This window comes from Protopterus annectens, chromosome 1.part1, assembly GCF_019279795.1.
Source record: "Protopterus annectens isolate FY-2018-M chromosome 1.part1, PAN1.0, whole genome shotgun sequence".
Classification (NCBI taxonomy): domain Eukaryota; kingdom Metazoa; phylum Chordata; order Ceratodontiformes; family Protopteridae; genus Protopterus; species Protopterus annectens.
Window position 1 is genome coordinate 571,524,620 of NC_056726.1, and position 22,208 is coordinate 571,546,827.

Here is a 22,208-nt window from a genome sequence, read left to right on the forward strand (position 1 = left end):
TTTAGGTGGGATACAGGATCTGAATTGCCTAGACATAGTAAGGCATTATTAAGTTTAATTCTGGTGGCTGCCAAAAAAGCAATTACTAGAAAATGGAAATTAAAGTCTAAACCAGCTGTGTTTGAAGTAGAGAATATTGCAACAGAGAGAGAAGAGTCATAAGTAGGATCTTTAGAGTGTAGGAGCAAATTACATAGAAAAAATGGAAACTGTGTGAATGATATATGCAGAATAATATTTTGGAGGAGGAGTGAGGTTTAAGGGAAAGCAGGAATTAATTTCTCTTGTTGGCCTGATTATATAAATGTGAAAATGTTAACATGGTTTGTTTTCTTGTATATAAATGTATTTTTGCAAATGTCTAAAGTGGTAATTCAGTAAAGGTGTTTAAAAAAAAAATAGCCTCCCAGATGAAAGATTCCATAAGGCCTTCATCAGCTATGTCAGAAACCTCAAGGGCAGCACACACCAAAGTGTTGAACCCGTGGTTAAACGGTACCTCATTCACAGAGCCTGGAGCTATAGCGAACCTGTTAGCAGAAAAATTCAGTTCCAACTGTACCCCCTCACCCCAGGCTACCCCCCAAGAAACATCCTCAAACATAACCCCTCCAAGTAAAGTAGGGAGCATGTACTGGCTGTGATAACATCCCACTATACCTCCTGAGCATAGAAAATATGCCTTATCAGGACCTCTTGAGTCACTGTTTAACAATAGTCTTAAAACAGGCTTTGTGCCATGAGAATGGAGGACTGTGATGGTCATCCAGACATCCACCTTCATAAGGGAGGACCTTCAACAGATCCCAGACACTACTGACCAATTAGTCTGATAATTCTTTCTCTGGCTTTGCAAATAAGACTAATCATGGAGCTTGTCAACAAGGACATAGGAGACCTCCAGACACTGGATCCATTCCAGTTTGGCTTTGTCAAAGTTCAGAGTCGTATCTTAGCATGCACATTAGGTAGCTCATAGTAATAATTATGAATGCTCAATGTTGTATAAAATCAGAAATGATGGGGCCAGTATCTTGTCCTATGTCTCATTCTGTGGTGTAATTGAATAATAAGTGTGATTCTCTGGGCATTGGTCATGAGCCTGATGGTGTCATGACTTTTTATGTCTTCCACTGTCCCAGTTCTGGCTTGCTGTCAGGGGTAACGCACTCTATTTGCATTCTTTGCTTGCTTATCTTTTTATTTTTGCATAGCTGCTTATTGAGCCTCGTATATCTGTTGGTATGGGATGCTCACTCAGGTTTTCACTTTATCATTGATTCAGGAATGGCATTTCCTGTCCAGTCTGGCTTCTAAGCTGAGTGGTATCTGATTGAATGTTTCAGTGGGTCTCATGTAAGGTTTATCTTATTTCTTCAGACTCTCTCTTCCTTTCAGTCTGAGGTGCATTTTCCTGGATCTGTTACAAGTAGAGGTCTTCCATTTATACCATATAAGGGAGGGCTTCCTGGGTTATAGCCCTTATTTTCTCCATCAATTAAAGAAAAAACAATTTATATATATATGTAGATCGATGGATATCTGGTTGTCTGACAATTAACCTGTTTTTCATGTATCCTTCTTATTCTTGCCTGTTCTGTTCCGTGATGAGACATATCCTGGTAAGAACTTATTAATTCTAAATTGGCCTTTATCTTTTCCAGGTTTACTAATCTACTTTGCTTCTCATCTGAGACAGAGACTTACTTTAATCTCAACATTAATATGTTGAGGAAATGGTACTATATGTGATAGGAAAGGACATGTGTTTTCAGACTTCCCAATCCAATGTCCTCCACCATTGTCATCAGTCCCTGTCAGTGGTGAGATGTTTTCTCTGGCCTTAATTTTCCATTGAACTGTTTATTTTCTTGTATCTACAAAGGCAATGCTTTCTATAATCAGATCCTCAAGGGATTCTTGGCCTTCTTAACCAGAACCTTTGGTTCCTGGAACAGGATGGATTTTACTTCGTTGTGGACTCAGAACTGCTGTCTCTCTCTTTCTTAATATTGCTTTGCAGCCTAGTTCCCTACAGATTCTGGGAAATGTGAATCTGTTAGGTTTTTAGTCAGTTTTGTGAATAGGCTTTTGTTATAGCTATTCCTGTCTCCTAGACTGGGATGACCATTGTCATCATGGTTCCTGCCTAGTTTATTTCTCAGCCTTTGACATTATGTTTATGGCATCTTTACTTTATATCTTAAGGAACATGACTTTCCTTTAGGAGATGGTCTGTCTTACATCCTCTGGGCATTTTCCTTAGTTATTGTCTCCATCCTGAAATTGGGTATCTGCTTAAAACTTGGTGGGGGGTATGTTGTTCTTTATCTGAGATCAGATTAAAGTTTTTGCTCCTTTGAAACATTTTTTTGTGAGGGATTTCTTGTGGGCTTCTAATTTCTTCCTGTTGAAGCTGCCAGGAGTTTTTGGGCACTGTGCCTTTGCTAATTTAGTCCTTGGAACTGGCCTGGGTTCTTGGTCAATGGTTTTCCCTTAAGCAGGACCACCTGGGAATGTTTTCAGGATTTGCTTCACTTTGTTTTTTTTTTCTTGGGTTGCACTGTTGGCCATTAGTCGATGCCCTTCTCCAGCCATAGTATCTTTTGAAAGCCTTTCATTAGTGGTTATCCTTGCATTTTCTGTCTTTGTATGATGCCTTCAGGCCTCCATCTACTTCACCAGAAGGTGGATCAGGTATAGATCTTGTGACTGGAATGGTCTTTCCTCCAGTCTCATGCTCCTCTGAGATTTAGTCAAGATCTCTGCCTTGCTTGTAAGACATTTGTGGGTTACTTGTAGCTAGTTATAGTTTTTGAGAGCGATTCTTGCTTATAATCCTGTTTGGCAGCCACCACCTGGGGACTGTAGGTAGTGAACTATGAACCAAGACCTATCACATGTTGAACTTGGGTAGTTACGATAATGATAGATATATACGACTGCTCGACCTTTCTCTTGGATTCCTCCCTCCTTTCATCTTCCTTTTGTGTCGCACCTTCCACAGACTAACTGTGGAAAGGAGTCCTTTCTTGCATAGGTTTGCAGGTGTAAGGGAGGGGTTTGGTTGCGTGGGAAGGTGTTGGGTACTGAGTTTCTAGCTTTCTACTGAACTCAAGTCCTGTAGCTAGACGAAGATGGTCTACAGTCATCTATCATTATGGTAACTGCAATACTTCTGCTTATACATATTCTTACACTGTTCACCATAAAGTACCCACTTTCTGAGCATGTTCATTAGTAATTGTAATTTCACATTAGCATTATGGTTATGTGTTCTCATTTTCAACCTGTCAAAGCTACACCTTTTAGTTTACGGCTTAGCTCAGGGTAACAGCTGTCTTGGAGTAACTCCTTGTTAATAGTAATCTGTGAATTGTGGTTGCTGTTGTGGCTCTCTAATATTTATTTAGATGCCTCCACTTTCAAAAATGTCTGTCTGGATATTTGAGTTTGCAGGTCATTTGTAGCTTCTGTCTGAATTCCCAAAGAAGTTGAAATTACTTCTTCATGCCTAGTAGGGATGAACAAAATAACCATCTGATTGACTATATCTGCCCCACAACTTACCTTATAGTGCTGCTCATCACTGCTTATGTACATAAAATAAAGGGTTTTTGTCTGCCATATTTCCACTCCTTCAAGGTTTTGTTAGTTGTTAAATACAGAAACAAAGATTTTAGTGGTGTGTAATGACCTGCTCCCTATATTCCTAAGCTGCTATATTTACCAGCTAACACAGATTTTTCTTTCTGCCAGCATAAGAACTGCTGTGCATTTTTCCCATACATTTTTAAACTCTGTCAATTGTTTTGATGCTTCAACATCATCAGGAGGGAAGTCAAAATCATTCTTACCACTGTTGTGAAAAATACATACTCTGATGCATCCATACTGCATCTTCAGATTGTGTTCTCTTGTTCTTCAGTGCACCCATGTAAACTCTCTTAGGTTCCCCTTGAGATGTTTAAATGTTCTGTCAAATCCCCTGCCATTCTTTCTCCAAGACTGTACATGGTGGCATATATTATTTCCTCATGCGACTTTAGTGAAAACTGTGCACTGATTTTTTTTCTCTCTTACACTCTTTCTCCTGTAAGTTTTGACAGTGCACCACAGCAGACTGCCTCCCTTGCTTCCCACACGGTTGGCCGCTCCCTTCCACGTTTCTCTGTAAGCTCCTCCTATCCTTGGTTTGGTGATCAGTCTCACATTGTCTGGATTGTAGTCAGAGTCCTATCCTTCTGTGCCATGGCACTAGCCCATTCATCAAAAGACATTCAGCTCTGTTTTTGGAGTGCTTCTAATTAACCTGTCCATATGACACATTTGTTTCTTTATGATGGGTGTAGTTATGCTTCTTTCTTGCAGTTTTTAAGTTTCACTTAGTCTCGTCTCCCAGTATAGAAGACTGATGTCTGTTTTATTGATTCCTGTGAATGTTTATTAATGTTACAGAGCAAAACAGTGAAACTGAAATGTATTTATTTAACTTAAACTGATATTGTAATTATCTGTGTGCGTTTAGTAATTAATTTAAATGCATGTTACATTTTTGTTTTGATTCTAGCCACTAAGGTCCTTCTGACCAGACCATCTCCCTAGTTACCAAATCGGTACAATTTAACATGGAAAATGCACATAGCTTACTACTAAAGGTAAATGACCATGAAACGTTTAGTATGCTGTGCAGGAACCCAAGTATATTTGTATAGAAAGTGAGGTAGAAGCTGCTTGCCAACAGCAGCCAGTGTTTGTCTATAGGCTTGTGGTATGTTAGGAGGAAATCTTTTAAAAGTGAGGCGAGCCTTCACAAACTTTGTGAAAACGAATACTGATTTAGTTTCTCTTCTGTCTTTCTGTAGGTGGTACATCGACAATCAGGGCAAGTGATGGTACTGAAGATGAACAAACTGATGAGTAATCGAGCGAACATGCTACGAGAGGTACAGCTCATGAATCGGCTGTCTCATCCAAACATTCTTGGGTATGTGAAATGTTTCCTTTGACTTTGTTGATTAGAGATTGTGCTTCATTGCTAAGGTGCATTTCTCAGTGAAAATTAAGTCAAAGCACTGTTACGTGTTGCGATCTTTTTCTGTTGATACATCAATACATTGTGGTATTGACTAGTGCTTTTGGTGGGAATGCTTACAACAGATGTGACCTAACTGTAGCATTTTTTTGCTATGTAGTGTATGGGAACTGCTAGATAACCACACACTGAGGAAATAAAGATAGCTAGCCCCTATGTCTCTGACATCTCCTCCACCCAATGATTTGTCATTATTAAGTTCTTATACACTTGTTGCAATTAATTACTGTTGATAATTGGGCACCACTACCTTTCCCATTTTCCAGCAAGACATTGCAAGTTTTTAATTGTTAGTTGTGCACATGTTTTCTGTCTGCTTCTGAGAATATAGGTGAATGGGAGTAACAGAAGCATCTAGAAAGGTTGCTGGTAACATCTGTTTCTAGTGTGCTAAAGTACCATTGTCTGGTGTTTCTTGGCTTCTAAAAGACTGGGTACAGTTTGCTGCCAGGAGAAAAAAAAAAAAAAGCAAAACAAAAAAACAGTATAGCATTTAAATTTGAAATTGCTGGAAAAGATGGAAAGCAAAGATGCAAGTTTAAAGTGGATCACCTTGACTGACAAATGTATGGATATGTACTACGTCAGGACTGTACTTTCATATTTATTTATTGCAAGTGTAATTACAGACCACTTGGAAACATTGGCACACTGTCTGTGTGTTGTGGCTTACATTTGTTGCTTTCCATTGCTGGCAGCTGCTGTTTTAGTTTCAGGAAACCTGGCTTGCTGTCCTTTTGTCAAGTTACATTTCATTTTCTCTAAGTTAATTAACATCTGATTCAGCACCCGTCTGGATTGTGCAACTGTGACAGTTTTGCAGTTTATCTGGCATTGTACTTCTGTTATGAATATCTGAAAATAAGCCTTTCCCCCAAAAAAGGACTTCCAGACAGGAGGTTTTGCCAGAAGTGCTGTTGATAGTAATCTGTTGGTTAGAACTGCAGAATTTGTATCTCTTTCATTTCTGACATGACCATAGCAACGATTATTTGGTCTTAGAGAATTATTCTGCTGCGTCTAGAGTTTGTTCCCATTTGTTTCTAGATACTTTGGAAAATAAACATTAGAACCAGTAGATTAATAAGTATTGGACCTGAGAAATTACAAGTTTTGGAGAATATAATTACATTGTTAGTACTTTTGTGCTTGTGGGCATTTTACATGAATATTGTAGGACTCGTGTGACTTACTGTGATACAATTCAAAGTGGATTTTACTGAATTGTGAGATGCCCATTGACATTCAGTGTGCAAGTTCGAGAGATTGGGTTCCCACGTGCTATCTGCATCTGACTTTAGTGTACTGTATATTTTTTTTATTAGAGTTTTGAGTAACCAGTGTTCCATCCATGCATTTCATGTAGCAGTTTTTTTCAGTAATGCCCATAATCCCATTTGAATGTGGTCTTTGCTTAGTAATAAAAATATGGTTAGTCTGCCATCAGTGGACACCAGTCATTGTGCATAATTTTCACTAGCCAACACATGTTCCACTGTGTAAGAGGCGAGGGTGTGGGGAGACCTGGTTTCCGTCTCCGCTGGTAATGCCATTTGGAGCTATCTACCGTGGACCTTTCTTGGCTCCTTCGGTCCCTTGAGGAAAGACCGTCATCTGCTCTTTTGTTCGTTCACATTTTAAGTTTATAGCTCATCAGAGTAAAATTCCAGTAGCGTAACTTCCTTCTAGATAATGGGATGCAACATTTTCATATTACTTTTTGTTATGTCATCACAAAGCATACTTGCCAACAAGTGTAATTTTAATACTCAGATTTACTTCCAGGACTTTCCACATCAGATGTTTGTTTCTGTTTTAATAGCTTACATTTCCAACTGGATTGAGACCTATTTACAATGCAGTCTCAGTGAAAAGCTCCACAAACTTTTGTCTAATAGCGTTTTTATACAAGTGTGCTTATGTGATTACATTTTGGACAATAAGCTACAGCAATAAAATAATTAAATTTGTTTTGCGGGGGGGGGATGCATAAGATCACTATGAAAGCTGTGAGATTTTAAAAAATGCTTGTTCTTTAGAAGGAAGAAAACCTGATAAACCCTGGCTGCCCGCACTAGTCACAGGGACAAATCCTGCCCAAGTTTACAGAGAACGTCTGACAGCTTGGGACAAAGTTTAACCAGTAACTAGTGCCCATTGACAGAAACTACTGGCATCAATTATTATTACTGAAGCAGAGATCTGTCACCACTGAGTCGATCTCCAGATCTCTGGAAAGACAGATCTTGTCTTCATGAACAACTTTTTTCCCCCCTTAGGCCACATTTCAGAGTAAGAAACTTATTTTTGGCTTAAGCAAGCCTACATGTTCTTGGAGTAAACAAATGTGATGGAAGAGAGAGTTTGGTAGTGGCTTTTATCTGAAAATGAATGTGGGATAGAAGTCAAGGATGTATCTACAGAGTAGCTTATTCTAGGGTGAAGTGTGTGTCCACTTCTCCATTGCTCCTTGATTTATATTTAAAGCCATTAACCAGAGAGACCTAAAATAATCATAACTGAATGTATATGGAGAAATACTAACAAGAGAAGAGCCCTTTCTACTGAAGATTTAATAGTACATGTTAGCAGTCCAGAACATGATATAAAAATATATTTTAAACTATTTAAATATTTTAACAATAAGGAAGGGATATACAGTCGACAAAGCCAAGGCTGTAGTAACAAACTATGCCTCAGTATATAACTGGGCACAGACTTCCTCTTTTTTATGTTAATGACATGGAGATACTTGGGCATTTGGTTAAAATGGGATGTTGACCAAACAGCTAAGGAAATGTGGGACAAGACTACTCCAAAAGGTTATAAATAAAATAAGAGCCTATGAACAAGTACATTCTAAAGTGTCACTTACACACGGTAGACACAGCCTGCATTTTAAATGCCTACGATATCCTCAGAAACTCATGCTGAAGTACAGGCCAACACTAAGGGACTCTGGCTAACAAAGTTCTCAGATGACTGCAAACTGGGAGCCATTACTGAATCCCCAAATGATGTGGATATTCTACAAAAGGGCCTTACAGAAACAGATGCTTGGTGCCAGAGCCATGGGCTCAAGCTTAATGCCAAGAAATGTATAGTTATCCCCTTTGGGGGAAACACATGTACCCATGAATCATCACACTTTCATTGTTTAGTAGTGTATTGCCACCTATGTGGTAAGAGACTTGGGGACTAAGGTGTACAGTGGTCTCACCTTCGATAACCACATCGCCACAACGGTCAGGAAATCCTTCTATGTGGCACACCTCATCACTAAGGGCTTTTCATCCAGAAAAAAGGAGGCCATTGTCCCACTGTACTCTTCTCTCATTACACCCATTATAGAGAACAACACCCTGTTTGGTATATACCTCACAAGACATCTGCCACAACTGGAAAGGCCGCAGAAATACCTCACTAAAAGAATCACAGACCTAAAGCAGATGCCCTATGATGATTGTCTAAAAAAACCTCCACCTATACTCTGTCGCATATCGTCTACTCAGAGGCGATCTCTGCTTAACATACAATGCCATGTCAAACCCTGAGGTGTTGGACATGCTCCACTTAAAGAAATCCCAATCTCTCAGAGCCACGCGCTCCAGGGATCTAAACCTTGTCATCACAATAAACCAGAACATGCTGGAGGGGATAGGTTCCTGATCCAGAGACTCCTCATACTCTGGAGTAGACTGCCCATACATGTCAAGCAGAGTGCCTCCTTGACTGTCTTCAAAAGGAACCATGACGATTGGATGGGAGATGGGAAATTCACCCCGTGGATCACGTCAGTTGCCTTTCTAGACAGGGGTCCAGGGAAATAAATATTGTGGGAAGAAATATCCAGGGAATTGTTATGTCTAGGCTTGTATAGGCCCTAGGGCCGATAGCCTAGGACCAACCTATGAACCTAAGACTATGGAAACTTATTTATAGACATTGATGATAACATCCAAGTGATTATGATGATCTTTTCCTGCTGGTTCTTTATGTAGGTCAGGTTTATATGTGTCGACCAAGTGATTAGGTATGGAAGAATTAAGGAGTTTATTTGGGATAACAAAATGGGAAGAGTGCAGTAGGAAAAAAAAACAATTCTGACCAAGGAACAGGGTGGTTTGGGGCTTCCAGATTCGGAGACGTATACTATAAGGTCATGCAGCATAGATTAATGTATTTGATTCAGGATGCAGTCTGCCCAAATGTGAGCACACAAATAGGCACAGTGCCAAACCAGGTAATAGCAGGATCCCACTTGGACATTTGGGTAGATCCAGGAAATTAATATAAAGAACGTTGTGTACAGCCTTGTATACATAAAAGTATTAAGCAAGTGCTTAGGTTAAATGAAGTTAGACCCTGAAAAGAGAAATATCAATAGGTTTTACTATAATTAGTAATAAGAAACTGGCGTGAATATCATGAGAATTGGAGAAGAACAAAGTAGTGAGATTTTGGAAGCAGATGGTGAGAAGAGATTATATAATAAAATGCGAGGAAGCTAGAAAATTTTTGGATTGTTGAATTAAGATCAAATTGCATATAGAGGTCTGTTATTAGAGTTCAGTGAAGAAATGCAGAAGTTGGAAAGTAATTTTGTTAAACCATAAAGGTAAAAGAGAGTAAAAAGAACATGCCAGGTAACGTTAGATTGAAGAATAAAATACAGTACAAAGGTAAACCTATCATGGAGTGAATGACTAAATAAAAATGCTAAAGGGAAACAGTTAATCGAAGTAGGTTTTAAGCCTCAATATGCAACTAAATCCAAAAAATTTAAAATTTTTGCATGGAAATGTTTATACAAATATTCTGTACCCACAGCAGATAGTGTTGTCTCCAGTTTTATTCTTGGCTGGAGTGTCTTCAGCATGGAGTCTGCATGCCCTCCCTGTGTTCACATGGGTTTCCTCCCACATTTCAAAGACGTGTAGTTGGTGGATCGGGCAGTCTAAATTGGCCATAGGCAAGGGTGTTTGTGTGTGTATGTAAAATACTGTGGCAGGCTAGCCAACCAGTGGTGTGAACCTTGGCTCTAGATGACTGACACTGTTGAAGTGACACCGACCCTGTGTGCAAAAATGGGAAAAGGGGTCGTGGATGGATGAGACTTAAAGTGTTCCCACAGACAAGAAATGTATGTTGATGTGATGGTTTAGAAAGAGGTTTTTATATATTCTGGGAATGTAAAGAGTTGCTTAAATACAAAAACAAATTGAATAGTATACTAAGCCTTGTACTTGGAAGAGCATGTAACCTCAGTGTAGAGATTTTGTTGAGTTGATGTAAAGTAACCTATAGTAAACATTGAAAGTATTGCTATCTTTTAGTATTGATAGTAGTCAAGAAAGCTGTAATTAGAAAATGGAAAACCAAAGACGAACCATCAATAAAAGAGGTAAAAATAATGAAGATATAAAAAATGAATTGAGAACAGTTGGAGAGCATAAATGGCACTTACGAGTAAGAAAATGGGTTTTATTAGATGCTGTATTGGAATTTTGAGTTTAAATAGGATATTGACATGGGAAAAACTACCTAAGATCAGGATCTATTTAATAAAATAGACTGCTGTATGAGGTGAGAAGTCACTTTTCTAGTTGAGACTTGTAGTAGAGTGTAAGTAAAATAAAATAAAATAGTCACTAATTCTTGTGTTTAATTATTTTTGTTTAATGAGCAATGTTAAATTAAATATGGGACGGAGACTGAATAGAATAGCTGACTGTAACAATGGATATGCATGTTTCACATACACACACACACACACACACACACACACACACACACACACACACACACACACACACACACCATGTTATTGATAACTGAATGTCAGCACTGATTATTTCACATGAAGATGCTGTATTAGTATTGTATAAATATGTAGTTATAAAATCGTTGTATCAGCAGTTAGTGCCAAAACATCAAGTGCACCATGCATGGGGGTTATACAGTGCGTTGAAATGAAAAAATGTATTGGTAAAGCATTTGCATATCTCAAAAAAGTAAAGGATGGTGTGTGTGTATGTTTGTGGTAGGAAGTCATTCTCACTGTCCTAGACTTCAGTCCTGCTGTTCTTATGAATTCCTTGCATTTCTTTACCCATTAAGGATGCTTATTTAGCAAACCAGGATTCTTAGGAGCTTTGTGCAGTACTTGAGGTTTCATTTGAGGGTCCTGTACACCTGCTTTATGGTATGACTCTGTAGTCTTCCCTTCAGACTTAGAATGTTTCTGAAATACTCGTTGGTGATGGTGGATGCTTAATGTAACTTCACAGTGCAGGTTTTACAATATCTGCCTGCCTCACTGTTGATGGCTTCCTACTGGAACTTCTCCTTTAAGCTCTGATGTATTCTGTCCCTGCCTCCCTGCCTTTTGCAACAACTGTAGACTTTGAAGAAAGTCTTTAACCACCTGACAAAAAGAGTTAATGTAGAGGTTTTATTTTTTGTGGTAACTTCTAGACTACCTCCTCTGAATTATGGAATCAGTTCTGTTTGTGTTCAGCACATGCTTTTAACTGTAATCTGATGGAAATTTTTGTTGACTGCTGCACTGTGGCTGTAATTTGCAGGCATTGTTATGCCTTTCTGCTGAGATGTATGGAACAGATGACAGAGCAAGAATCTTTTCCTATTTGAGATGCATCTTTGTGGTAAAACAAGATTGTGTCTCGTGGTTCTTGTGCCTTAAGTCTTGCACCTTTTCTGTAAACTTTCAGTTCCTGGTGATGGAACAGCAGATTGGGACAACTGTTCTCAGCAAGGACATGTGCTTATTCCCATATTCCACTGCTGGAGCTGATACTTGAGTTTGGTTTGTCTGGTCATAGTTAGGGCTTTCAGGTCTTCCTCCTTGTCCACCACAAGGTCAGTATTGTTAGCAAATCATTTTATGCTCAGGCCAGTCAAGATCAATGAGCAATCCCCTTTCACTCATCTCTTTCCGTTATAGTTTCCATCCTCTGTTTGGCTGGGAATCTTTTCATCTCAAGGTATGCTTCACCTGTGACCCTTGGTGAGGGAGCTCTCCTAATGTCTCCAAGTAAGTGTCTGAACATGTGATGGAACATACAGCATTTACAACTAATGTAATGTGCTCATGCTGGAGTGCAGTAGATGTATTGAGATATGGAAGGATCATGTTTCTGTTTTTATCTTCTGAGTTCCGGACCCATGGAGCACAAGATGGAGATGCACCTTTAAGCCACATTTGAACCACAAATATGTCGCTGCATGTCTGAAATCTGAGCTCTTGAACTTACTGTTCCTTAGTGTACATGACTGATAAGACAGCCAGCAAGTGGTAGACACGTGCATTTTAACCTTGGCTTGGCCCTTTAACATTGTCATCTACAGACGTGGTTCACTGGCAGTACATCCAGTTGATGTGCTTCCATACCATGACCTCACAAAAGGGATTTTTCATCTTCATAGAGAAAACCTGTAAAGTTAAGGCAGATGCTTAAATTGCATGCGATATTCATTCCATTGTTTTGTTCACCATGTTGTTTTTGTAGAGCTGTGCATGGTGGTGGTATCTCATATTTTACAGCTCTCCAGTAGCTTTTCTGCATGTTCTGTAAACAGTCTTGGTACTGCACCAGATTTTGTTCTGTAGCTCTGCTTTGTAAAAATAATTTTAGATCAGGAGATAATTTGAATAACCATTGTTTAGTTTTATGTGAATGCCCTTGATGGTCAAGGATAAAAGACATGAAACTACAAATGATGCCTGAAGCAAAAAGTCAGATACTTTAAATACATTTCTAAGATATCATTAACATTTTAAGGTCATCTGTTGTGGGGGTTGGGACACTAGTGTTATCTGATAACACTGTGCAGACCTGGGTTTATCATTTTACCTGACATAACTCAGCAGATTTTTAGATAAAATATTAATAGGATGTCCTTTTAAGAGATGTGTGCTTGAGATACTGCAGTAAAATGATACTTGTCTTGTTTAACTCTGAGCAGTAGTAGCTGAGAGTATTTCAAGGACACGTATCTTGTTGGAAGATTATTTGCTTGCAGTGTAGTCTGTCTCAAGGGACATTTTTGACACTGACATATTCTCAAAGGAGAATGAACAGGCAAGCATATACATGTGTCGTGTAGTTCTTAGAATTAGTATCTTCAGGATATGAAAACATGCCAGCAAAATACTGTACAGATTAGCAGCTTTTTGTGATGGTATCGTCCTCAGCTTTTGCACAGACTTGGATATTCAAGGTGGAATGCTTCTTCACCCTTTGTAGAAATTTACCCCAGATGGGTAACTGTCATTTCTTAGTGACTGAGCTACCTGATACAAGATCTGAATGTGTAATGCAATGTTTTTAGATGCAGGCAACAGTTTCTGTGGTGTTTGTGGCAGAATTCCTTAAGTTGATTGAACATTTGCTCATACAGTTAGCTCAGTGTACTTATCTGTATAATATTGGAGAACGTGTGTAATTCCATTATGCCCATCTACTTTACTAACCATTTTTACTAACTCTGACTGCATTGTGATCCCATGAGCAAGCCTCTACCATCCAAAGAATGTACCTGGTAAGTAAGGAATGGATGTAGGTTACCAGGTCTGTCTTCTATATCTCACAGTCACACCTAGAGACAAGTTAGACAGGGAAGACCCGGGGAGGGCATGGAGGGCTGTATGCCATTACAGCTTTCACTGTCCTTATTCAGAATATGATTGGTATTCTGTTAAGAATGGTCATTGTTTGTGCCGTTAAAACTCACATGTGACCAGAAGATATGTTCCTGTATCGTTCACACCTCTAGTAGTAAAAATTAGTATTCAGGAATATCCTCCTTTCTATGTCAGATACAAGGTGAATGATTTTCCAGCTAAATATATGCAAGAAAATGCTACTGGGGATCACTGCTTTTGTTATACATCCTAAGTAAGATGGATGCAAACACTGTAACAGGAGGGTTCTCATTGTCAAATCTTATGAGTAGGAGGTGTTAAATGGACATGTGTTGTGGAGTTGCTTGCTGGTGTATTCTGAATTTGTTAATGATTTTCTCTAGCTTTCCACAAGATGTGGTTTAGGGGTTCAAACCATTTCTAGACCTTTGGACTTTCTGCCTTGATATCTGATTACATGAAGTTCATACTGGTACAGCCAGCTGCAAGCCCCCCCCCCCCCCCTTTAACTGCAGGGTTATTGGATGCACTCAATTAGTTGTAATGGAGTAAAGGAAGCATACTGGTAAATCATAGCTCTCCAGAAATGCAACATATTCATATACGTTTGACTTGAGGCATAGTATTACTCCCTTTTAGCCTGTAACGAACTCTGTAAATATTCACCAAGTGCCTCAGTGCTGGTGGTAGCCCTTCAGCATACTGATCTTCTGATGTTTCAGTACTTTTCTTACTTTTCTAATTTTCATCCCCTTAAACTGCCCTAGATTCTGTGCTCTATTCAGTCTTTAAGCATCTCCCTCAAAGGAGAAGCGTATTCTAATACCAGTGCAAACTGTATCCTAATACCAGTGCAGGCTATATCCTAATACCAGCGCATACTGTAATATTCACTGGAGCTCTGCTGAAGTCATACTGGATGATCATACTGTGCAAGGCTCATGCTGGACAGATGACCTCTGCAGAAAACTGCATTTCCCAACAGAGCAGTATGTTTTGTTGCATATTCCCAGTCTGCTAGGTTGTTGAGTAACCTAGCATTACAGTTCTTCTCTCTTGCCTACATTTAGGGATCGTTTGCTGCATTACTTTTGTCAGTGGCTGTAGAATTATTATGATCACTTGAGGCAACTGCAAATATCAATCCATTATCAGCAGTCCATGATTTAGTTGACCTTTCTTTGTTGGCTAGATGTGGAATTAGCCATTCCTTTCTTCAAGTCCAAGACTAGTCCTGACTTTGTATGTTGTATTAGAGGTGTGGGAAGCAAATCTGGGGGATAGGAGTTTACAGTGATGGTTTGTTGAGCCATCTGAATGGCAGGGTCTACAGGCAAGCATTTTTAGAGATTTTACCCTCAAGACTTCAGAAGTTCATTTTTTGCTCTTCCTCCTTCTGGTCAAATCTGATAACCAATCCATAGTGTGCTATCTGAACAAGCAGAGCAGGACAACGTTCTCTACTCCCTATTCAGGGCAGTAGTTTGTGCCTGGAAAAGGCTGCTCTACAGTCACTTAAGTTTGTTCAAATTGTATAAGTAAGCTGCGCAGCAGATGCATTGTCTCTCCTCTTCCTCCTCCATAAGCAGCCATGAATGTTCAAACTCAGTCCAGTTATGCAGGTTTTCTGTTAGCTGGGCTGCCCATTGGTAGAGTTTTTCATCTAACAAGTCATGCACTTCTCTCCTAGTTATTTACTTGGATAGAAATATGGACAATGTGTTGTAGGTGTGCTGTTCCAGCTGTAGGCTATCTATTCACATATGCATTCCCCTTTCCTACGTCTGCCAAACCTTCTAAAGAAATTCCTGAAGAAGGTTCCAGGCTCCTCCTCATTATACCATGCTGGCAGAAGACAACTTTATTCCCAGTTCTCCATAACAATAGTGGACCCCATTCAGGTTTGGGTCATCCAACCACCTCCTGTTTTTAAGAGGCAGCCCACATTTATCTCATGTCCTTTTTTGGTTGTGTAAACATGTTTCTTTTTCTCCTAACTTTTGAAGAGGTCTTAGAGTAAGTGGTTCAGAAGTCTGAGCTACGTCCGGTTTATTTCAAGTCCAAGCCCGCAGTACCATTTTTCAGAGAAGGACTAGTGAGAGAAGCTCCATTTGTACAGACATTGTGGACATTTGTATTGTTTCTCAGTTTCATTCATGAACAGTTCCATTATCCAGATATTCTTGACGTGTTACATCATTTACAAGCAGTTTTGATTATAAATAAATACATAGGTTGTATATGAATATTTTTTAAATGCATGGAGGTATATTCAGTGCAGTATCATCAGTATGAATAGACTGATAGGTTTTACACAAGAATATTTGCTGCTATAAAGACTTGCTGAAAATCTAAGACATAGGAAGATAAGATAAAGAGTTAAAGCAGCCCAAAAAAAGGAAGGAGAGAAGGAAGCACAAGGAAGATAAAGGAGATGAGATTATAGAGGAGGGTATAGTTGTGGGACATGAAACGATAGAGAAGGGTATAGTCAACTAGATCAGTCTTGCCTGGCATGGCATATTTTCAGGGGAGACCATAAGTGATGTTAGCACTCTCTAGGGCATAATTTGATTTCCTGCGAACAACCAATAAGAAATGACAAGTGTAAAGTCACAAACGAGCACTAGAATGTAAAAAAAAAAAAAAAAAAACACAAGGAGCTTTGTTCTAATGTTGTCTTAAAACAAGTTTTTCTCCATTTCTGTGGTTGTTTTCCTTGACTATAAGTGCAGAAAATACATTTGGTTATTAAAAGTACCAACCCAAAGATATTGGGTCATAATGCTTGTGAGAAATCTAGTGGGACTTAAAAGAATTTGTACAGTTCAGTTACCGAGGGATTATACTGACTAATATACCCCTTCATTCAGAAAAATTGCCACCAGTGCTAACTGGGTGATGCTGTGTTGTCCACTGCCATGACAATAGTCTAAGATTCGGAAAAATTGTAGTTGTACTGAACAGTGTCTCATTAAAAGTTCATTAGCATGTTTCTGAATCAAATGCTGTGCTGCTACAACAGTGTTCCCCTTACCAGCTCATGCAGTAAGGTGACACAGGCACCTTTCAACATACAAACAGCTGCAAACATGACCCTACAAATGTGCATTCACATCCTTGCAAAGCAACAGATGGATGGCTTTGCATTACTTACCTACAGTTGCAATAACAGCCCCAATTCTTCCATTGAACAGATTGAGTGTACACTCTCAAAAGACCATATACATTTTTCCCGCTTCTTCCCCAAATAGCATTGTAGAACTGTTCTCTGAATCATTCTACCTCAATGTTGAATATGAATGTGATATTTCCAGGTTGAGCATATGGCTAACATTAGCAGTGGCCCTCGACTGCAAAATTTATAAGAGGCTTCACTAGTAAGACTGCTGGCCATGCCACAGGCTGGTGCATTTATATCCTTGCAACAGTGCAGTTGTCCCTGAATTGCTCATACATAACACAGTGAAAACTTGCAGAGGACATTTAGCGTAGAGCATTATGCCTTTCTGAATCCCAAGGACAGCAGTAGAAGTAAAGGTAATGATCATTGCAGTAAGTCTGATAATACTGAAGAGGCATTGTGTGAAAACATTGTAATAACAAGAGACATCTCACATATTCATGTTTTACCCAGTAGGAGTTCACATGCTCATTTGTGAAGCCTAGTGGAATGTCCTTTCTGTAGCTAAGAATTTGGATATGATTAGCACATGAAGTATCAAATGTGTAAAAAGCTGTCAAAAGCACTTACAGCAATAGAAGTACATCACTGAAGTTAAGAAATATAATTTGCAAACAGCTGAGTGTGCATTTAAGGTTGTTAATGCTTTAAAGAAACATTCTGATTTTATCGGTTTGCGTTGTCTACAACAAGAATACCAGAGATTGTAGCAGTTGTGCATAATCCAAGATGGGTTCCACTTGCATTCAGGGATAGAACTGAGCAGATGTTAACGAGCATAGAATAAATGGGAAGCCAATGTTAAGCAAACTGAATTGATTGAATAGTTGAATAACACTGTAACAGTCATAATGGATGGTGGACCTTATTCAAATGTTATTAGGGAAGATAGAAATTTCTTCAGAAGAGATGGCAAGTGGGTGAGATAAAATGAAAGTGGAGTTTAAAGATAAAGTGGAAATAAGAGAAAAAGATTTGGTTGAGAACTAATAGAAAATGTCTTTCCATATTACTGCTGCAGTATACATAAAGCTGAGATTTCCTGCCAAGCATAGCCTCACATCCGACCAATATACCAAAGCCCGTAGGGCATAAAGGTGACATATGGATGCCCCATCCTCAGAACTTCTTTGCTGCAGGTTCGAACACCACAGTTGTACATCAATCTGATCACCCTTCACTGTACTGGATAAGTGCCCCGTTGGGGTACTTTTTCTTTTCTTTTCTAGTACATTTTGAGAGTTCATAGGTTCAAAGAAAGTTACTAGGCTAACGGCCCTAGAGCCCTTACAAGCTTAACCATGTTAAACCCGAGTTACCCTTAAAAACCTATCCATGTTATACCTGAGTTACCGTAAATGACCTTGGTTAGATGGGCATTATTAGTAGAGTGAGTCTGTGATTAGCACCGACAACCCCTGTCCATGAGGGACATTAGCACCAACCCCTGGCATGAATTTGTGGTCTCCCATCAAATTGTCCAGGTTGCACTTGAATAGGGTCAGTAAGGAGCTCTGCTTTATGTGACTTGGGAGTGTATTCCAGAGGAGCGGCAATCTTTGGGTGATGTATCTGTCTTTCCAGCATGTTCTGCTAATGACACAGGCTAAGTTGAGATCCCTGGAGCAAGTGACTCTTGTCCCATTTGATTTGTGGATGTGCAGCATTTCCATTAGGGCAGAATCAGCGACTGCCCTGCAGGCCAGGCACAAGTTGCCCCTCAGCAGCCTGTAAGATACAGTGTACAGTGACAGTACTTTCAGTCTGTCCATGCAAGTCAGCTTGGAAGCCCTGAATTGTCCTGGTGAGAAACCTCTGTGATCTCTCCAGCTGCTGCAGGTGTCTGGTGAGATACATGCAAAAGAGGGCATTGTACTCTATTAGTGGTCTGATGAGGGTCGATTACAGTGAAGTTATAACATTCTTAGACATGGATGTGATGCCCTTAATTATGACCTGCCCAACATAGAAGGCTTTCCTTACCAATGTGGAAACATGGTGATCAAGCTATAAGGCTTTCCTTACAAATGTGGAAACATGGTGATCGAACTTTAGATTGCTGTCAACCTGTGCTCCCAAGTCTCGCACCACTTGGTTTGAGCTTGGGGGGGTCCAATCAATATTGTAATTGGCAGGGAATTCCTCTTTGCCAAAGGGGATAATACCTGACTTTTTTGCATTCAGTTTTAGTCCATGGCTTTGGCACCAATCATTTGTGTTAGTCCCTTGGGCAATATGTTAGCATCATTGGCACTCTGTGATTGCACCCAATTTGCAATCATCAGTGAACTTGGTAAGCTGCAGGCTGTCTACTTTAGCCTGGACTTCCGAGAAATAGATGCCAAACAGTAAAGGGCCCAGCACAGATCCTTGTGATACACCTCTGGTGACTGGTCTACTGGTAGAGGTAGAGTCCCCAACTTTGATAGTGTGCATTCTGTCAGTGAGCCAATTGGCTACCGTCTAGTGATGTAAGGGTTAATCCCCAGCTTGGAGAGTTTCTTAGTGGTACCTGAGTGGGGGATTGTGTCAAAAGCCTTGACTAGTTCAAGATAGGCGGTATGCACTGTTTTACCTTCAACCACGGCTTTGTTGACGTTCTCAAAGAAGTCTACCAGTTTTTTTTTTTTTTTTTTCAATAAACATCTTTATTAAATTATCACATATAACATAGCGAATCTTAGATTAATATAAATGAAAAACAAACATCATTAACACCGCTTTAGTTGCAAATGAGCATGATCTACCCTTAATGATGCCAAACTGGGTTGGTTCAAGAGTTTGTAGGTCGCCTATATCCTTGTTGATGAGGCCTGTGATGATTCTTTCCATGGCCTTGCAGATGAGGCTGGTTAGACTTAATGGGTCTGTCATTCCCAGGGTCGGTTGATGGGCCCTCTTTGTGCAAGGGGATTACTGTTGCTGTTTTCCACTCTGTTGGGACAAAGCTAGTTATCAGGCTATGGTTTAGGAGGGCACCAGTGGTTACACTAGGTCCTGTTTTAGATTGCAAAGTGAGCAGCCTGGGATGTTATCTGGACCCATTGAGCCTGTGTTTTTGGCCTCGGATAGTGCAGGTATGACCTGCTCTCAAGAGATACTAGGCAGGGGACTGGTGTCAGGACTGCTGTGGCTAGGTATGGCTGTTGAGGACAGGGTTGTCAAATTTGTGCCAAATCTGTCAGCTAGCAGGTTGGCAATTTCCTCAGGTACAGTATGAGTGGTACCATCCAGTACTAATTCCACACATAGCTGGGCATTCCCTTTTAGATTTCTGATATAGCTAAAGAATGCCTTATGCTTATCCATAGCTAACGATGCTATTTTAACTTTACATGACATTGCAAGATATCTGATTTGCTTGTTCAGACTGTGGAGAGAATTCTTCCTCTGCTGAGTCAGTTCCCTCATGTTCTTAACATCAGTTTCTTCCTGTTAGATATACTTCAAGTTCACCAGGGTAGCTTTTTTTTTTCTGGAGGACCTGGTTTTCATCCGGTCAGGTACAGTCAAGTCTATACAGTTGCTTAAGTGTTTATAAAGAGCATTTGTGTACACTTCTGTATAAGAGTCAATACTTGCTGTGTTTGCATAGGGGTTTGAAACTTTTTATACCATCGCTTGCTAGGTTGTAGTTGGTTTTGGAGAAATGTTTGTTTTATTAATCCTGTGGGGACGTCGGGTCCAAAATGTTACTCTGAACGTGATTGATTTGTGGTCCAACCTTACCAGGGAGTGCTCCACATGGGGGGGTGGCGGGGTGCATTGACCCCCCCCCCCTCATATTGGTGAGTACTAGTGTAGGACATTTGAACCCCTTGTTGGATTGCAGGCTATCTGTTCCAGGGCATTTGTATTGACAAATTCTGGGAACCTCTGGACGATTATGTTTGTGCTCATGAATGTTGCCCAGTCGATGAAAGGATAGTTGAAGTCTCACATGACCAAGGTGATTGGCTGTATGATGTGTGAGTCCAGGTAGGCAGCATGCTTTTCTTGGTTCATGGTGGGAACCTATAGCTAACAGTGATGTGGTAGGATATTTTGCCTATATTTATTTGGACCTGGAGTAGCTCAAGATAGCCATACCAGTCTCGAGGTGTACTTGGCTTTAATGAAGATGGATACACCACCACCTTTCATTCTTTTATGCTCGTTATGAGGTCTGAACATGTAGAAAGCATTGTAGCCTTGCCTGGCTGAGGTACTGTTTGTGGCCTTGAACTATGTCTCAGTAACTGCAGAGATGTCAGCATCTCCCAGGATGAGGAGTGCTTCCAGCGAATGAAGTTTCCTGTTTAGGCTCCTAGCATTAAGCAGCATAACTTTGAGTTTGTCTTGAGTGGATTTTATGTCAGGAATTTTTGTTTTGACATTGTCTAAAAAAGGCACTATGGGTGAGGCAAGAGTCCGTATCTGAAAGCCTAGAGGAGACGGGTGCAGACCATTTCTGGCAAAGCAGCGTGATCTGTTAACTGTCCTCCCAGGCTGAAAGATACTGGATCCCCCTGGATTGACACCAGAAGCTAAGCCAATTGTTGAAGTCTGTCATTTATTATTTATATTGTGGCATCATCCTGGGTGAGGGTAGAAGGCTGCTTAGGTCTAGGGTCTTACCTGCTTGGGACACACTATCTGAGAGTTCAGTCATGCCTGTCTTTATGTAGTCCAGAGCGAGATGTCTCAAGTCATTCACCCCAGCATGGACTATGACAGAGTCATAACAGTGCTTGTTGTTGAGTGACTTGAATACGTGTGTGATTTGATGGATCCTGGCAGCTGACCCTGACCTTCTCCTTGCCCAAGAAAGAGAAATATCAGAGTAGAAGGCAGATTTCCCATAAATATCATCCCATCAAGTGTTTGTTTTGTCTGTGTGCTTCTCACGACCACACTTAATGCTCTATTTGTCAGGCGTTCATCCCAAAGACTTCACAGTCATCTGTCTTTTCTTTCAATTTATCTTGAGAACCGACGTCTCAAGGGTACCATGGCCGAGTCTTCCCACCCCAAGGTACAGCCCCTCTTAAGAAAAAAGTCTAAAAACTCAAGATCTGATGCTGCAGCTGTCCAACCTCTGCCGGATGTCTCTTTTTTAGGTGGATGATATCTCTGAGAACCCCTCTGGGTTGATGTGAGTTCCCTCTGCCATGAACCTGCTGGAGGCTGGCATGGAACAGGCTTCCCTCACATCTTCCAGAGACTTTCCATATGTCTGCTGTGGATGTGGAGGAGAAATCACAGCTGGTCATATCTCTGAG

The 22,208-nt window shown here is 40.1% G+C and overlaps 1 protein-coding gene across 1 annotated transcript in view; it reads left to right on the plus strand.

Moving 5' to 3' along the window:
* Window positions 1-22,208, plus strand: part of TESK1 (testis associated actin remodelling kinase 1) — a 1,265,203-nt gene that overhangs the window by 382,600 nt on the left and 860,395 nt on the right. The window contains exon 2 of the mRNA XM_044076820.1: window positions 4,866-4,987. Within this exon, the coding sequence (XP_043932755.1) occupies window positions 4,866-4,987 (122 nt within the window). The remainder of the gene's footprint in view (window positions 1-4,865; window positions 4,988-22,208) is intronic.